General features: G+C 62.4%; 1 protein-coding gene and 1 long non-coding RNA gene across 2 annotated transcripts; both read right to left on the bottom strand.

The window, feature by feature from the left end:
* Positions 1-5,763: 5,763 nt before the first annotated feature.
* Positions 5,764-6,266, bottom strand: LOC309449101. Its single transcript, XR_014185896.1, has 3 exons — positions 6,194-6,266; positions 6,002-6,049; positions 5,764-5,895 (listed from the first exon to the last, which is right to left on the bottom strand). It is a non-coding gene; the product is annotated as an uncharacterized lncRNA (long non-coding RNA).
* Positions 6,267-7,433: 1,167 nt separating this feature from the next.
* On the bottom strand, positions 7,434-11,990 carry HEXIM1 (HEXIM P-TEFb complex subunit 1). Its single transcript, XM_082070991.1, has one exon. It carries the CDS (start codon positions 11,771-11,773, stop codon positions 10,856-10,858), a length of 918 nt encoding a protein of 305 aa, XP_081927117.1. The 5' UTR covers positions 11,774-11,990; the 3' UTR covers positions 7,434-10,855.
* Positions 11,991-12,766: the final 776 nt, after the last annotated feature.

Here is a 12,766-nt window from a genome sequence, read left to right as displayed (position 1 = left end):
GGCAGGATTTGTCCTCAGTGTGCGGGGGGTCCCAGGAGCCACTCGATGTGAGCGTTGGCCTGATGCTCATGCTGGTGACGAGCAGTAAAAATGAGCAAAAAAAAAGGGCAGGTGGGGAAAAATGATCTGGAGCATCGGGGGACCAGTGCGGGGGTGGCAGCACCTGCTGTCCCCGCGGGGACACACCGGATCCAGCGCTCGGCTGGAGGGCGGATCCCTCGGGAGCCCTGTCCCGTCCCTGTCCCGTCCCTGTCCCATCCCTGTCCCATCCCCCTGGCACCAGCCGAGGTGCAGACTCACACGGGGGCAGCCCGGTGACACCAGCCCGGAGTCCCCGGGGATGCCATGGTGACACCTCGGCAGCGACACGCCACCACCATGGGCTGCACCCCGGCGCTCAGGGGACATGGGGCAGACACAGGAGACCTGGTGGGAACCCAGGGACATGTGGGGATACCCAGAGGACCAGGGGACACCCAGAAGTCATGGGGACACCCGAGGGACCTGGGGACAGGCAGGGAAGCCCAGAGGACACGGGGACACGTGGGGACATGGAGACTCGGGGGACACGTGTGGGCCCCGGGTGACCCGAGCGAGGTGACCCGGGGGACGGGGCCACGCACGGGCTGTGTCGCCTGTGGGCGGGGCCGGTGCGCACGCGCCGGGGGCGGGGCTAAGAGCGGGAGCGGGGGCCAGACCGTTGCGCAATGAGGTGGGCGGGGGCATAGCAGGCAGTGGGCGGGGCCAGACTTGTGTATGCTGCGGTGGGCGGGGTCATACCCGGCAGTAGGCGGGGCCAGGCGGTGGCGCGGGAGTCCGACTCTGTCGCCCCCTTGTGTTCGGGACGGGGGGGAGCAGTTCGTACTGGGAGCACTGGGAGATGGGAACTGGGAGACGGGTACTGAGGAGATGAGTGCTGGGAGATGGGTGCTGGGGAGATGGGAACTGGGAGACGGGTACTGGGGGACGGGGAAATGGGTGCTGGACAGTGGGGTACTGGCAGACGGGTGCTGGGATGATGGGTGCTGGGTGATGGATGCTGCGTGCTGGATGCTGGGAGATGGGGAAACTGGGATATGGATGCTGGGAGCCAGGTGTTGGGCACTGAGGTGCTGGGAGATGGATGCTGAGCGCTCAGGTGCTGGAGAGATGGGTGCTGGGTACTGAGATGGGTGCTGGGATGATGGATGCTGGGAGCCGGGCGCTGGGTGGCCGTGGGTGTGAAAGCTGTGCCAGTGCTGGGGAACGTGTCACATCAGCTTCAGCCTGAAGAGAGAGACAGAGCAAAGCAAGCTGTCCCAGGTGACAGCGGGTGACAGGCTGGACCTTCTGGTGCCCTGGGGACAGCACCAGGGGATGTGAGGGCAGCCAAGGGCTCCCAAAGGCAGCGTGCAGGCAGGTGGGCAGGCAGGTGGGCCCTTCATCATGAGAAGGACATTGAGGTGCTGGAGTGAATGGAGAGAAGGGAACGGAGCTGGTGAGGGGCTGGAGCACAAGTGTGATGGGAGCGGCTGAGGGACCTGGGGGGTTCAGCTGGAGAACAGGAGCTGAGGGGAGACCTTCTGATCTCTGAACTGCCTGAAAGGAGCTTGGAGCCAGGGGGGTCGGGCTCTGCTCCCCAGGAACAAGCGCCAGGAGCAGAGGAAACGGCCTCAAGTTGCGCCAGGGGAGGTTGAGGTTGGATGTGGGGAACAATTTCTTCCCCAAAGGGCTGTGGGGCATTGGAACAGGCTGCCCAGGGCAGTGCTGGAGTCACCATCCCTGGAGGGGTTTAAAAGACGTTTAGACGAGGTTCTTAGTGATATGGGTTAGTGCTGGAGTTGGGTTATGGATGGACTTGATGATCCTGAGGGTCTCTTCCAACTGAAATGCTTCTGTGATTCTATTCTACGATTCTAGGGCAGGGCTGTGTGTCCCGGCCGTGCCACCCGCTCCCCAGCCCCAGTGCTGCCCACAGTGCCCGTTGACCGGCAGCAATACAGGGCCAGGCAGGTCTGGGAGCTGGGCTGGGGGCTGTTTGCCAGCGCTGGGCTCCCCTGGCTCCACCTCTGCCCCAGCACTCGGAGTTTTGCTCAAGCGCCGGCCGGTCCCAACACGCAGCTCCCTGCCCCATCCAGCCCGGCTGCCGCTCTGCTTCACCCGCAGCAGCGCAATCCTGCGGCTACGGTGTGAAAACCCCCCTCCGACTGCAAATCCAGCCCCAAAATTGCTCTGGAAGGAGGCACCCCCGCTATGTCACGGGTTTAAACCCAGCCTGGGGTACTACTGGTTCCTGCAAAGCCTGGGGGCAAACCCAGCCCAGTCTGCCGGCCTGCGGGAGGCCAGTTCTGCAAGATGAGGGTTGTAAAGTGACAGCTGGTGTCCCCAAAATGTTCCTGAGAGGTGTGGAAAGGGCCACAGCACCCAGACTGTTGGGTGCCATGAAGGGCGGGAGGACCCATGGGTGGCAGATGGGTCGGTGGCTGCTCCCAGATTGCTCAACCGGACACCCCAGGTGTGGAGGGGGCTAAGACACAAAAACCCCCAGCACCGGCAATGTGGGGATCAGCCCTGCGCGGGGTTTCTGCCAGATCCTCCAGCTCCCCCGTCCACCCTCGACCACGGCACCGCCGGGACCTGAGCCCCCCCAACCTGGGGACCGTGGAGCCGCTCAGGATGGGACCGTGGAGCCACTCAGGATGGGACCGCGGAGCCACTCAGGATGGGACCACAGAGCCGCTCAGGATGGGACCGTGGAGCCACTCAGGATGGGACCGCGGAGCCGCTCAGGATGGGACCGCAGCGCCGCTCAGGATGGGACCACGGAGCCGCTCAGGATGGGACCGCAGCACCGCTCAGGATGGGACCGCGGAGCTGCTCAGGATGGGACCACGGAGCTGCTCAGGATGGGACCGCGGAGCCACTCAGGATGGGACCACAGCGCCACTCAGGATGGGACCACAGCGCTGCTCAGGATGGGACCGCAGCGCCGCTCAGGATGGGACCACGGAGCCGCTCAGGATGGGACCACAGCGCCACTCAGGATGGGACCATGGAGCCCGCTCAGGATGGGACCGCAGCGCTGCTCAGGATGGTACCGCAGAGCCGCTCAGGATGGGACCATGGAGCCCGCTCAGGATGGGACCGCGGAGCCGCTCAGGATGGGACCGCAGAGCCGCTCAGGATGGGACCACAGCGCTGCTCAGGATGGGACCGCAGCACCGCTCAGGATGGGACCGCGGAGCTGCTCAGGATGGGACCGCAGAGCCGCTCAGGATGGGACCGCGGAGCCACTCAGGATGGGACCGCAGCGCCACTCAGGATGGGACCATGGAGCCCGCTCAGGATGGGACCGCAGCGCTGCTCAGGATGGTACCGCAGAGCCTCTCAGGATGGGACCATGGAGCCCGCTCAGGATGGGACCGCGGAGCCGCTCAGGATGGGACCATGGAGCCCGCTCAGGATGGGACCGCGGAGCCGCTCAGGATGGGACCGCAGAGCCACTCAGGATGGGACCGCAGCGCCACTCAGGATGGGACCACAGCGCTGCTCAGGATGGGACCGCAGCGCTGCTCAGGATGGGACCGCGGAGCCGCTTGGGACGGGACCGCGGAGCCGCTCAGGATGGGACCACAGCGCCACTCAGGATGGGACCGCGGAGCCACTGAGGATGGGACCACAGCGCTGCTCAGGATGGGACCGCAGTGCCACTCAGGATGGGACCACAGCGCCGCTCAGGATGGGACCGTGGAGCCGCTCAGGATGGGACCGCGGAGCCACTGAGGATGGGACCACAGCGCTGCTCAGGATGGGACCGTGGAGCCGCTCAGGATGGGACCACAGCGCTGCTCAGGATGGGACCGCGGAGCAGCGGGGGCAGTGGGGTTTTGACTCCAGATCTTCCAGCCACCCTGTGGGCTGCCAGGGCCAAAAATAATGGCACATTGGCAATAAATAAGGGCAACCTTGCTGTTGCTCCTGCTGTGTCATGTACGAGGTAGACGGGGCCGGGCGCTGGCTGATTCGGCACATGTGTGTGGCTCGGTTGCGCTGGGACGGCTCCGGGCTGGGAGATAAGTCCAGCGCCCAGCGAGGTGTGTGTTATCAGCACGTCAGGCTGCTCCCCTGCTCCTGCAAACGCCTCCATGTCCCCGCCTGGAGCTCGGTTGTGGATGTTGGGGTCCCACTATGAGGACACCCGTGACCCAGGGGCTGTGGTCGGGCTCTGAGCCTCTGAAAGCACAAAACTGTGGGAAATGGGACACGCGGGGAGGCAAAACCCCTTGTGCCAGTTGGGGACTGTCTGCTCCTCGAGTTGCCAATGTCACAGCTACCGAGACCTCACTCCTGACACAGAAAACCCCCCAAAATGGGGATCCTGTGCTTTGTAGGGGTGTGTGGGCACCAGGAGCTCCCCGTGAACTCGGGGTGTGAGGAGCAACAACCACGGCCCCTGTGAACACCTCAACATCTCCCCCGCCGTGGATGTGGCACCGATGTCACCAGCCCCCCCGGGTCTCTGCAAAGGGGGTTTCTGTCCCCCACTGCCCCCCACATTGTACTGGGACAGACGGAGCAGAGAGGTGGATTTGTCCCCCTCCTCCCTGCCCAGATCCCAAGATCTGGCCCATTTTACACCTCCCCATCCCCTTTCTGCAGGAACAGCCAGGGATCTCCAGCACCAACCCTCCAGATAGAAAACGTTCAGCACAATTAACCCCCACCCACTAAACCCACAAACACAGTGGGGCGGGGGGTCTGATTTTGAGATTTACCAGCCCAGGAAAAACAACTCTTTTTTTATTTTTGTAACAGCAGGATTGGATTAAAAAAACTTCAAGCGACTGCGCAGGCTGATTCCTGCATCTTTCCTCCCGAAATTGCACCTTTCTCCCCCCGAGAAAGGATAAACCAAAACATCTGCCTTCATACGGAGAGCCTCTTTTTTCACCTTTATGTAAAATGTATTGCTTTTGTTTTGCCTTTTATGCATCCTGATCCCCAAAATACACATTATTCCCTCACATCGCCGTCTGTTCCAGTATAAGTTGGGGAATGAGCTATTAGAGAGCAGCGTAGGGGAAAGGGAGCTGGGGGTCCTGGGGACAGCAGGGTGACCATGAGCCAGCACTGGGCCCTTGTGGCCAGGAAGCCAATGGTACCTGGGGTGGGTTAGAAGGGGGTGGTCAGTAGGTCAGAGAGGTTCTCCTGCCCCTCTGCTCTGCCCTGGGGAGACCACACCTGGAATCTTGTGTCCAGTTGTGGCCCCTCAGTTCCAGCAGGACAGGGAACTGCTGCAGAGAGTCCAGCGCAGCCACCAAGATGCTGCAGGGAGTGGAGCATCTCCCGTGTGAGGAAAGGCTGAGGGAGCTGGGGCTCTGGAGCTGGACAAGAGGACACTGAGGGGGGACTCATTCCTGGGGATCAAGATGGAAAGGGGGAGTGTCAGGAGGATGAAGCCAGGCTCTTCTGGTGACAACCAGTGACAGGACAAGGGGCAATGGGTGCAAACTGGAACACAGGAGGTTCCACTTAAATTTGAGAAGCAACTTGTTGGGGGTGAGGGTGGCAGAGCCTGGCCCAGGCTGCCCAGGGGGTTGTGGAGTCTCCTTCTGTGCAGACATTCCAACCCGCCTGGACACCTTCCTGTGTAACCTCATCTGGGTGTTCCTGCTCCATGGGGGGATTGCACTGGATGAGCTTTCCAGGGCCCTTCAACCCCTGACATTCTGGGGTTCTGGGATTCTGTCTGTAACATCCACGGCTCAGCCACCAAGGAGTCATCAGTGCCAGGGGCAAGACTGGAGTTTGGGACAAGATCCAAGGGAGATGCTTGAAAAAGCTCTTCGTGGACTTCGCTCTTGGGGTCTGTCCTGTCCTTGGGGTCCACGATGGAGCTCAGGGTCGCCCTGGGAGCTGGGAACGGGCAGAGAGGAATTTGGGGTGAGAATCATCACCTCGGCTCATTCCCATAAAGAGAAGCTGCTAAATTAACGTAACACTTTAGTTACAAAAGACGTACCCGCCATTAGCAAATCGACATGGTAAAGTCTTTCTCACCACCTGCAAACTGAAGGGATATTTTTCAAGTTTTAGATGCTTCTGCATGACAAGAGACGGAAGATTAAGTAATACACTGTTTAGCAGAGTGCTTGGCTTGTATTTTAGTCATTAATAGAAGAAACTAATCAGTTATAACTAACTTCATACTAACCTTATGATTATGCAATTATTTCTTAGTATAGATGTATGTTACAAATTTCCAAAAATTGTAATGAGTTTGCAATAATTATGTGAATATGAGCAACGCAAGAGCGTCCAGGCGCTGCAGCACTTCTGGAGGATGATCCCCAATGCTGATGAAATAGAGAATGCCCCTTAACACTAGAATTGACTTTGCTGTTGAGTTTATTTCTCTGTTTGACCCAAAGGGGAGACATGTCTGCTAACTGTGATCCATTACCGCTAATTGTGATCCATTACTGCTAATTGTGATCCATTACTGCTAATTGTGATCCATTACTGTTAATCGCGATCTGCATCTCCCAATCGCCGTCCGGGGCCGGTTCTGATGCAGGACCAGGCTGTTGAGGAGTTAAGCACCGGAGGGTTGAACCGGAAGGCCGGGCCTAGAGTTGGGTACCGCTGCACACCGAGCAGCCCCCCCGGAGCTGGTCCCCCCGCCCCGCACAGGCCGCTGCGGCGAGGCCACAGCCGCCACTGCCCGGCCCTGTAAGGCCCCCGGCCGCGTTAGGGCCTGCGGGAGCGCTCCGCGGCGCGGGCCTCGCACCGGGCCCGGGTCCGTCCCCCCGGGCCCCGCGGCGGGAGTTGGGCCGAGCCGGGGCGGGTGGCGCTCGGCCCCGGGCCGGCCCCGCTCCGCCCGTCTCCATGGCAACGCGCTCCCCCGGATGCGGCTCTCGCCGCTCAGCATCATGGGACAGCGAGTCTGCAGCCGCCCTGTCCCTACGGCCCCGCCGGAGCGCGGGACTACAACCCCCACAAGCCCCCGCGGCGGAGGCGCTCCCGTACGAGTCTCGTTTCCATTGGCTCCGCCAAGCCCAGCGGCAGCAGCACGGCGGCTCCTGATTGGCGGCAGCGCGGCGGGGCCGAAGCACCGGCGATGGCGGCCGAGCGGGCGGTGGGGGAGCGGCGGCCGCCGCCATTTTGTGTGTGCGGAGCGCGGCTCCGGGCAGCGCCGCCCGCCGCGGAGGGGCCGGGGAGCGCCCGGGGAGCGCCCGGGGAGCGGCGGGGGGGCCGAGCCGGCAGCGCGGGGCGGCCCGGCCGGGCCTCCCTGTCCCCGGGAGCGGAGCGCGGGTGTCCCCGCCGGCCCTGAGGTGGTTGGCGGCGCCGCTCCCGCCAGCGCCCGCTCCCCCCGTCAGCGCTCGGGCGGCGCGGGGAGCGCTGGCCCGGCCCGGGGCGCCACCGGGGGCTCGGCCCCGGGCTCCGCGGCCTCTGCCGGGGCCGGTGCGCGGGGGGAGCCCCGGCCGGGCCCTCCCGCCTCGGCCTCCGCGGGGCCCGGCGGCTCCTCCGCTGCGGCCTCACCCGCCGGGCCGGGCAGGGCGGGCCGTGTGGTATTTTTTACCAAAACCCACCTTCAGACAATATTTCTGTGGGGCTGGTTGTGCCCACAGGGGTAAAACGGGGAAGAACAGCGCAGGTTTCTATCAAAAGCGAAAATTCGGGTTCGGAAACAACGTTTCCTGGAGAAAGGGCGGGAGCTGCCGGTTGTCGTGGCGCCATCAACAACGTCCCAAAAATAACCCGTCGGGTTTAATCCTTTTGTTGGGTTCCCGGGGGGATCTGAGGGATCCGGTGGATCCCGTGGACGGACGTGGAAACAAAAGCGCGTGTGGCTGGGGCTGGGGGGCAGTTTGGGGCCATAGGGACCCGGAGCCGGCGCTGTTCGGGGGGCAAACGCGGCTGTGGGGGCGGGGAATGGCAAAGTGGGGCTGCTTCCCCTCAGAGGGGAAAAAACCTGATAAAAAAACCCCAAACAACTCAGTTTTTGTGTAGAAGAACGATAGCCAGGGAGTTTTCTTGCTGTTGCTGAGCTCCGGCTGAGTTTCCCTCACCCGGCCGCGGTTTCTCCCCTTTACAGATAACGCTGGTTCATCCCCTGGTATTAAAGCCTCAGTTTCAACGTAAAACAGTGAGATTTTGGGGTCCGCTGGTATAAGCGCAGATTGCGCCATCAAACGTGGACCCTTCCAGTTACAAACCGGCTTATTTCACGTTTCTGCGCTTGCGGTTTTTATGAAGGTGCTTCGTTGTGGCCGCTCTGCTGATCATGTTTGACTCCCGTGTGGCTTTATTAGGCCGAAGATCCGATTTCCAGTTGGTTTTGCCAAACTCCTCGTGGTTCCCCCTGTTTGTGGGGCGGGAGGAGGACGGAGCGGAGGCGGAGGGGCTGATCCTGGCTTTGCTGTGTTGCAGATGGACCCGAACGGGCGGCGTCTCAGCGGTGAAACCGTCGGCCGTGACGCGGCGGCTCCTCTTGTCGTCCCTTTGCGACGTGAGAACGGCCCGAGCGGCGCTGGGGGTGCGTCCTGGGACCGCCACGCTAACGAAGTTCAACGCAATTAGCTGAGGCGTGGGCAGGACAAGCGTTACTGTTGGTCTTTATAGCCCCAGCGCATCGAGCAGCCGGGTTTAACGGAGCTCAGGACCTGCGGGAACCCCCCTGTGCCTTTTATTTTCTGGGGCAGGATTTGGGTTTTGCTTCACCCCAACATTGCGGCGTTAACAGGTTTTCACCCAAATTACTCCTTTGTTTTCATTTCCTTGCAGCCAGCAGCGTTTTCAGGGACCCGGTGTCTGCGCTGCCTGTGCTCACCGGAGCAGCCGGGATTAAGGCTGGAATTAAAGCTGGGAAAGCCTAAAGTGGGGGCAGGAGCGAAGGGATGTTCTTGCAGGTTTGGGGGACGTGCCCTCAGCTTGTTAATGCAGTGCTGCCCCCACTTCAGGAGGCACTAATTGCAATGGTTTAGTTTGTTGAGCTGTGTTGAGCTCTAGGCCCAGCTTTGAGCAGCTCCATGTCCCTCACCAACCCGCCCGGACGTCCCCAATGTCCCCGGGCGCCATCGGGGCCGTGTCTGGTTGGGACGCAGGAGCTGGAATGAGCCTTCGCGAGGGGACGGGTTGTTAAACCCCCATTGGAGCGGGATCAGCGGGACCTGGTTTGTATTAAGACTTGGCTTTGTTAAAACAGACTAAAGCAGGAGGAGTTGGCGGAGTCGAAGCAGGTTGGGGAGTTGATCATCACGGTGCTTTTAGGGGATTTTAAGTGTCTTATTAAAGCATTTGCGGATAAATTATTATCCTTAGGAGTGAAACATAACAAATTTGGGGTAAGAAGACAGCGGGCGAACCCTGTGGGTGCCCTAAACCTGGTACCAGCCATCGCTCCGTGACAATCCTGGTGCTACGTGTCACTAATATTTCCCACTCCGAAGCTTTTCCCGTCAAGCAGGTGCTGAGACCCGCGATTGGTGACCACGGGGGGCGCAGACCCGCGGTCGGTGCCACCGAACACGAGGGGAGTCGCTCGTTGGGGACGCGAATCGTTGGACGAGGCGCCGGGAGCGCGGAGGACGCGGCGCCGGAGCCGCCGGATCCCTGAGCTCGGTGCTTCCCACCCTGTTCTGCCCCTCGGTGCCGGGGGAGCCCCGGTGGCTACCGGGCCCCTGGGCAAGTAGCCCTTGGTAGTTGCCATTTTCCCTCCCCCTGGAGCTGTTGGGTTTTGCAAGGCTTGGCTTAAAAATAGGCTGTGAGCCTTAAAACTGAGTTTTGTGCCCCCCCCACCGATTTCATGCTGCCCCCCCAGCAGAGCCCAGAGCTGGGGGCACCTTGATCTCCTCCCCCCAAGGTCTCACCCCCCCCTGTTTATTTATAAAACACTTTTAATAAAACACAGTTTATCCCCCATTGTAGTGGGGGGGACACACACACCCCAGCCCACCCCCAGGTACAAATTCCACTCCCAATTCTAAACCCATCACCAGCAACCCCTGCACCCCCAGCCCCTCTCTTACCTCACCCTTCAATTTACCCATTTTCCCCCCAAAAAACCCCAAACCCCACAGTTTCTCCTGCTTTTCTCCTCCCCCCCCAGGTAGAAAATGGAAAGGTTGGGCCCCCACCCATCGTCAGCCATTTCAGAGCAAAGCGCCAACAACCAAAACTTTTCCCTGGGCTGCTCCAAAACTTCACATTTTTCCTCCGTTTGTGGCTTCAAAGTCCATTTTCAAGCAGTTTTTGCCCTGATTTCAGTTAAACTGACTTAACTCTTGTTTCCTCCCAAGTTTAACTGAGCCTTTAGGCGAAGAAATCGCTATTTAACGCACCGGAGAGGTGCGAGCGCTGTCCCTTATTATATCAAGAGCTCTTTTCCCTTTTCCAGGTATTTTAACTAGAGAACAGGATTTAAAATACATAGGAAAACAATTAAAAGGGTTAAGTGGGAAGTTCAGCTCATTTTAATCAACCCCCACAATGAGTTAGACCACCGCAAAAACATGTTTTCCCTCCTGGAATGCCATATTTCCTAGAAATCACACCAAAACACTTACAAGTAATGAAATTTATTAGACCTCTATATTTTTTTTTATAGTCAGTTTTGGCCAATTTACAGCTTTCCCAGGGGATTTTTTTTTTTTTTTTGGTTTAGACACAAAAAAAATAAACTCATAAATCAAATATCACCAATACATCAACCCCCCCCCCACCCCATCACAGCCCCCTCAAGAGTTGGGGAGCCCCCCCAGGGCCCCCGCTCCCCTTTCTTCCCGTTAAAAAGGGTCCGCGGCATCTGTACAGCTCCATGTCACCCCCCCCCCTCCCCACACTGTAAAAAGTCGTGTGTGTGTGTCCCCCAGTGTCACTCCCCCAGCTCGCAGGGGTCCTTGTCCTGGTCCTGCCGGGCCAGGTCCATCTCCCGCAGCAGCTGCAGGTTCTCGGCTCTCAACCTGTCCACCTCCAGCTCCAGCTGCCGCACCCGCGTCGCCTCCGCCGGCTCCCCCCCGTGTTTTTTGCTCTCCATCCTCAGGCGGTTGTTCTCCTCCTCCATGCGGGACAGACACTTCTCCAGCTCCAGGTACTCCTTGACCAGCTCCTGCTTGCTCATGTTCTGCAGACTCTCCACATGGTACCGCTCGTAGGTCTCCGAGAAGTCCCTCTGCAGAAACTCGCTGCCGTCGCCCCCCATGCCGTCGCTGCCCCCGTCCTCGTCGGCCGCCTCCTCCAGGAAATCCTCCTCGCTCGTGTCGTCCGACTTGGCGGCCGCTCGGCGCGGGTACAGCCCGGTTTTGAGGTCGGGCTCCTCCTGGTCGTGGTCCTCCATGAGGAACTGCGTGGTGTTGTACGGGGCCACCGGCTGCCCCTTGGCGAACATCTCGGCGCGCAGCCGGGACGCGCGGTGGCTCTGCCGCTCGTCCAGCTCCTGCTTCTCCTCCCAGCTCAGCTTCGAGTAGGGCTTCCAGCGCCGCTTCTTCTTCGACGGCCGCCGCCGGTGCTTCTTCTTCACCGGCCACCGCTCGCTGCGCCCAACCGCCGCCCGGAACCGCGGGCCCAGGCCGGGAGCCGCCGCTCCGCCCGCCGCCGGCCGCCCCTCCGCGCCGCCCGCGCCCTCCGCCGCCTCCTCCGCCCCGGGGGGCGGCAGCCGCTCGGCCTCCCCGGCCGTGTCGTCGCGCTCGGGCTCCGCTTCGGGCTGGGGCTCCGGCGGCGGCTCGGGCTCGCAGCGGGGCTCCGCTCCGCACTGGGGCTCCGGCCCCGGCTCAGCGGGGGCCTCGTCGGCCATAGCGCTCTGCTCCGTTCCCTCGGGCACGGGCGCTACCGGCGCCGCATGGGGCCGCCCCCGTCCCTCCCCTGCCCCTCAGGCCGCCCGGGCCATGTCGCGGGGCCGAGGCCCCGGGGGTCACCGCTACTGGTCGCCGAGGGGTTAACGCCGCCGGGCCCGCCCCCCCGCGCGCATGGCACGCGCCGCCACCGCCTCCCTCCGCCGCGCCCCGCCCCGCGCTGCCACCCGCCGCCGCCGCCGCCTGCTCCGAACTGCCGCTCCCCGCCCGCTCCCGCTCCTTAAGTACCCGCGCGCGCCCCGCCCCGCCCCGCGCAGGCGCGCTGCCCGCCCCGCCCCGCGGCACGCGGGGCCCCGCCCCGGCCCGCCCCCGCCGCGAGCCCGCCGCCGCCGCTACGGCGCTGCGCACGCGGGCGGTGCCGCCCCGCCACCAATCGGCGGGCGTTGAGGGCGGGGACATCCGCTGAGCCCCGCCCCCTGGCCGTTGCAGGAGAAGGGCTACGATTGGTCCTGGCGGACGTCGCTCATGCGCGGCGCCGCCAATCGAGAGGGGCGAGGCGGGGCCGGGCCGTACCACGCGCAGAGGGGCGGCCGCCGTGCGCAGGACAGCGCGCGCCCGGCGACCTTCAGGGCAGCGCCCCCGCCCCCCCCGCGGAGATTCCGTGGCGCGGCCCGAAAGGAGTCCCCGCAGCGCGGAGGGGTCTCCGGGTTGTTCTACGTGTCCCCGCCCCGGTCCGGCCCGGCCCCGCACCGGGGGGATGTAACGAGCCGGGCGGGGGGGGCTCCGGGCGGGCGGGGGCGGTGGAGCTGGAGCGGGAGGGGACGGGCGGAGGAATCTCGAGACGGAGTGGGATGCGACGACTATAGGCGCGCGGAGGGAGATGTAAACAAACCTGCGAGGAAAGAAGTCCCTTCTTAAAGCCACCGCGCCCCTTTTCCAGGGAGCCGCGTTCACGGGCTCCCGGGTCCGCCCGCGCCCGCCTGGGGGGGGGGGCA

The sequence above is a fragment of the Streptopelia decaocto genome (genome assembly GCF_964273445.1).
Source record: "Streptopelia decaocto genome assembly, chromosome: 22".
Classification (NCBI taxonomy): Eukaryota; Metazoa; Chordata; class Aves; order Columbiformes; family Columbidae; genus Streptopelia; species Streptopelia decaocto.
Note: the sequence above shows the minus strand (reverse complement) of the source record. Positions and strands in the feature narration are given on the sequence as shown.

Excerpts from the sequence above, each read along its gene's own strand:
- HEXIM1 (XM_082070991.1), bottom strand. The coding sequence starts at position 11,773 with ATGGCCGACGAGGCCCCCGCTGAGCCGGGGCCGGAGCCCCAGTGCGGA.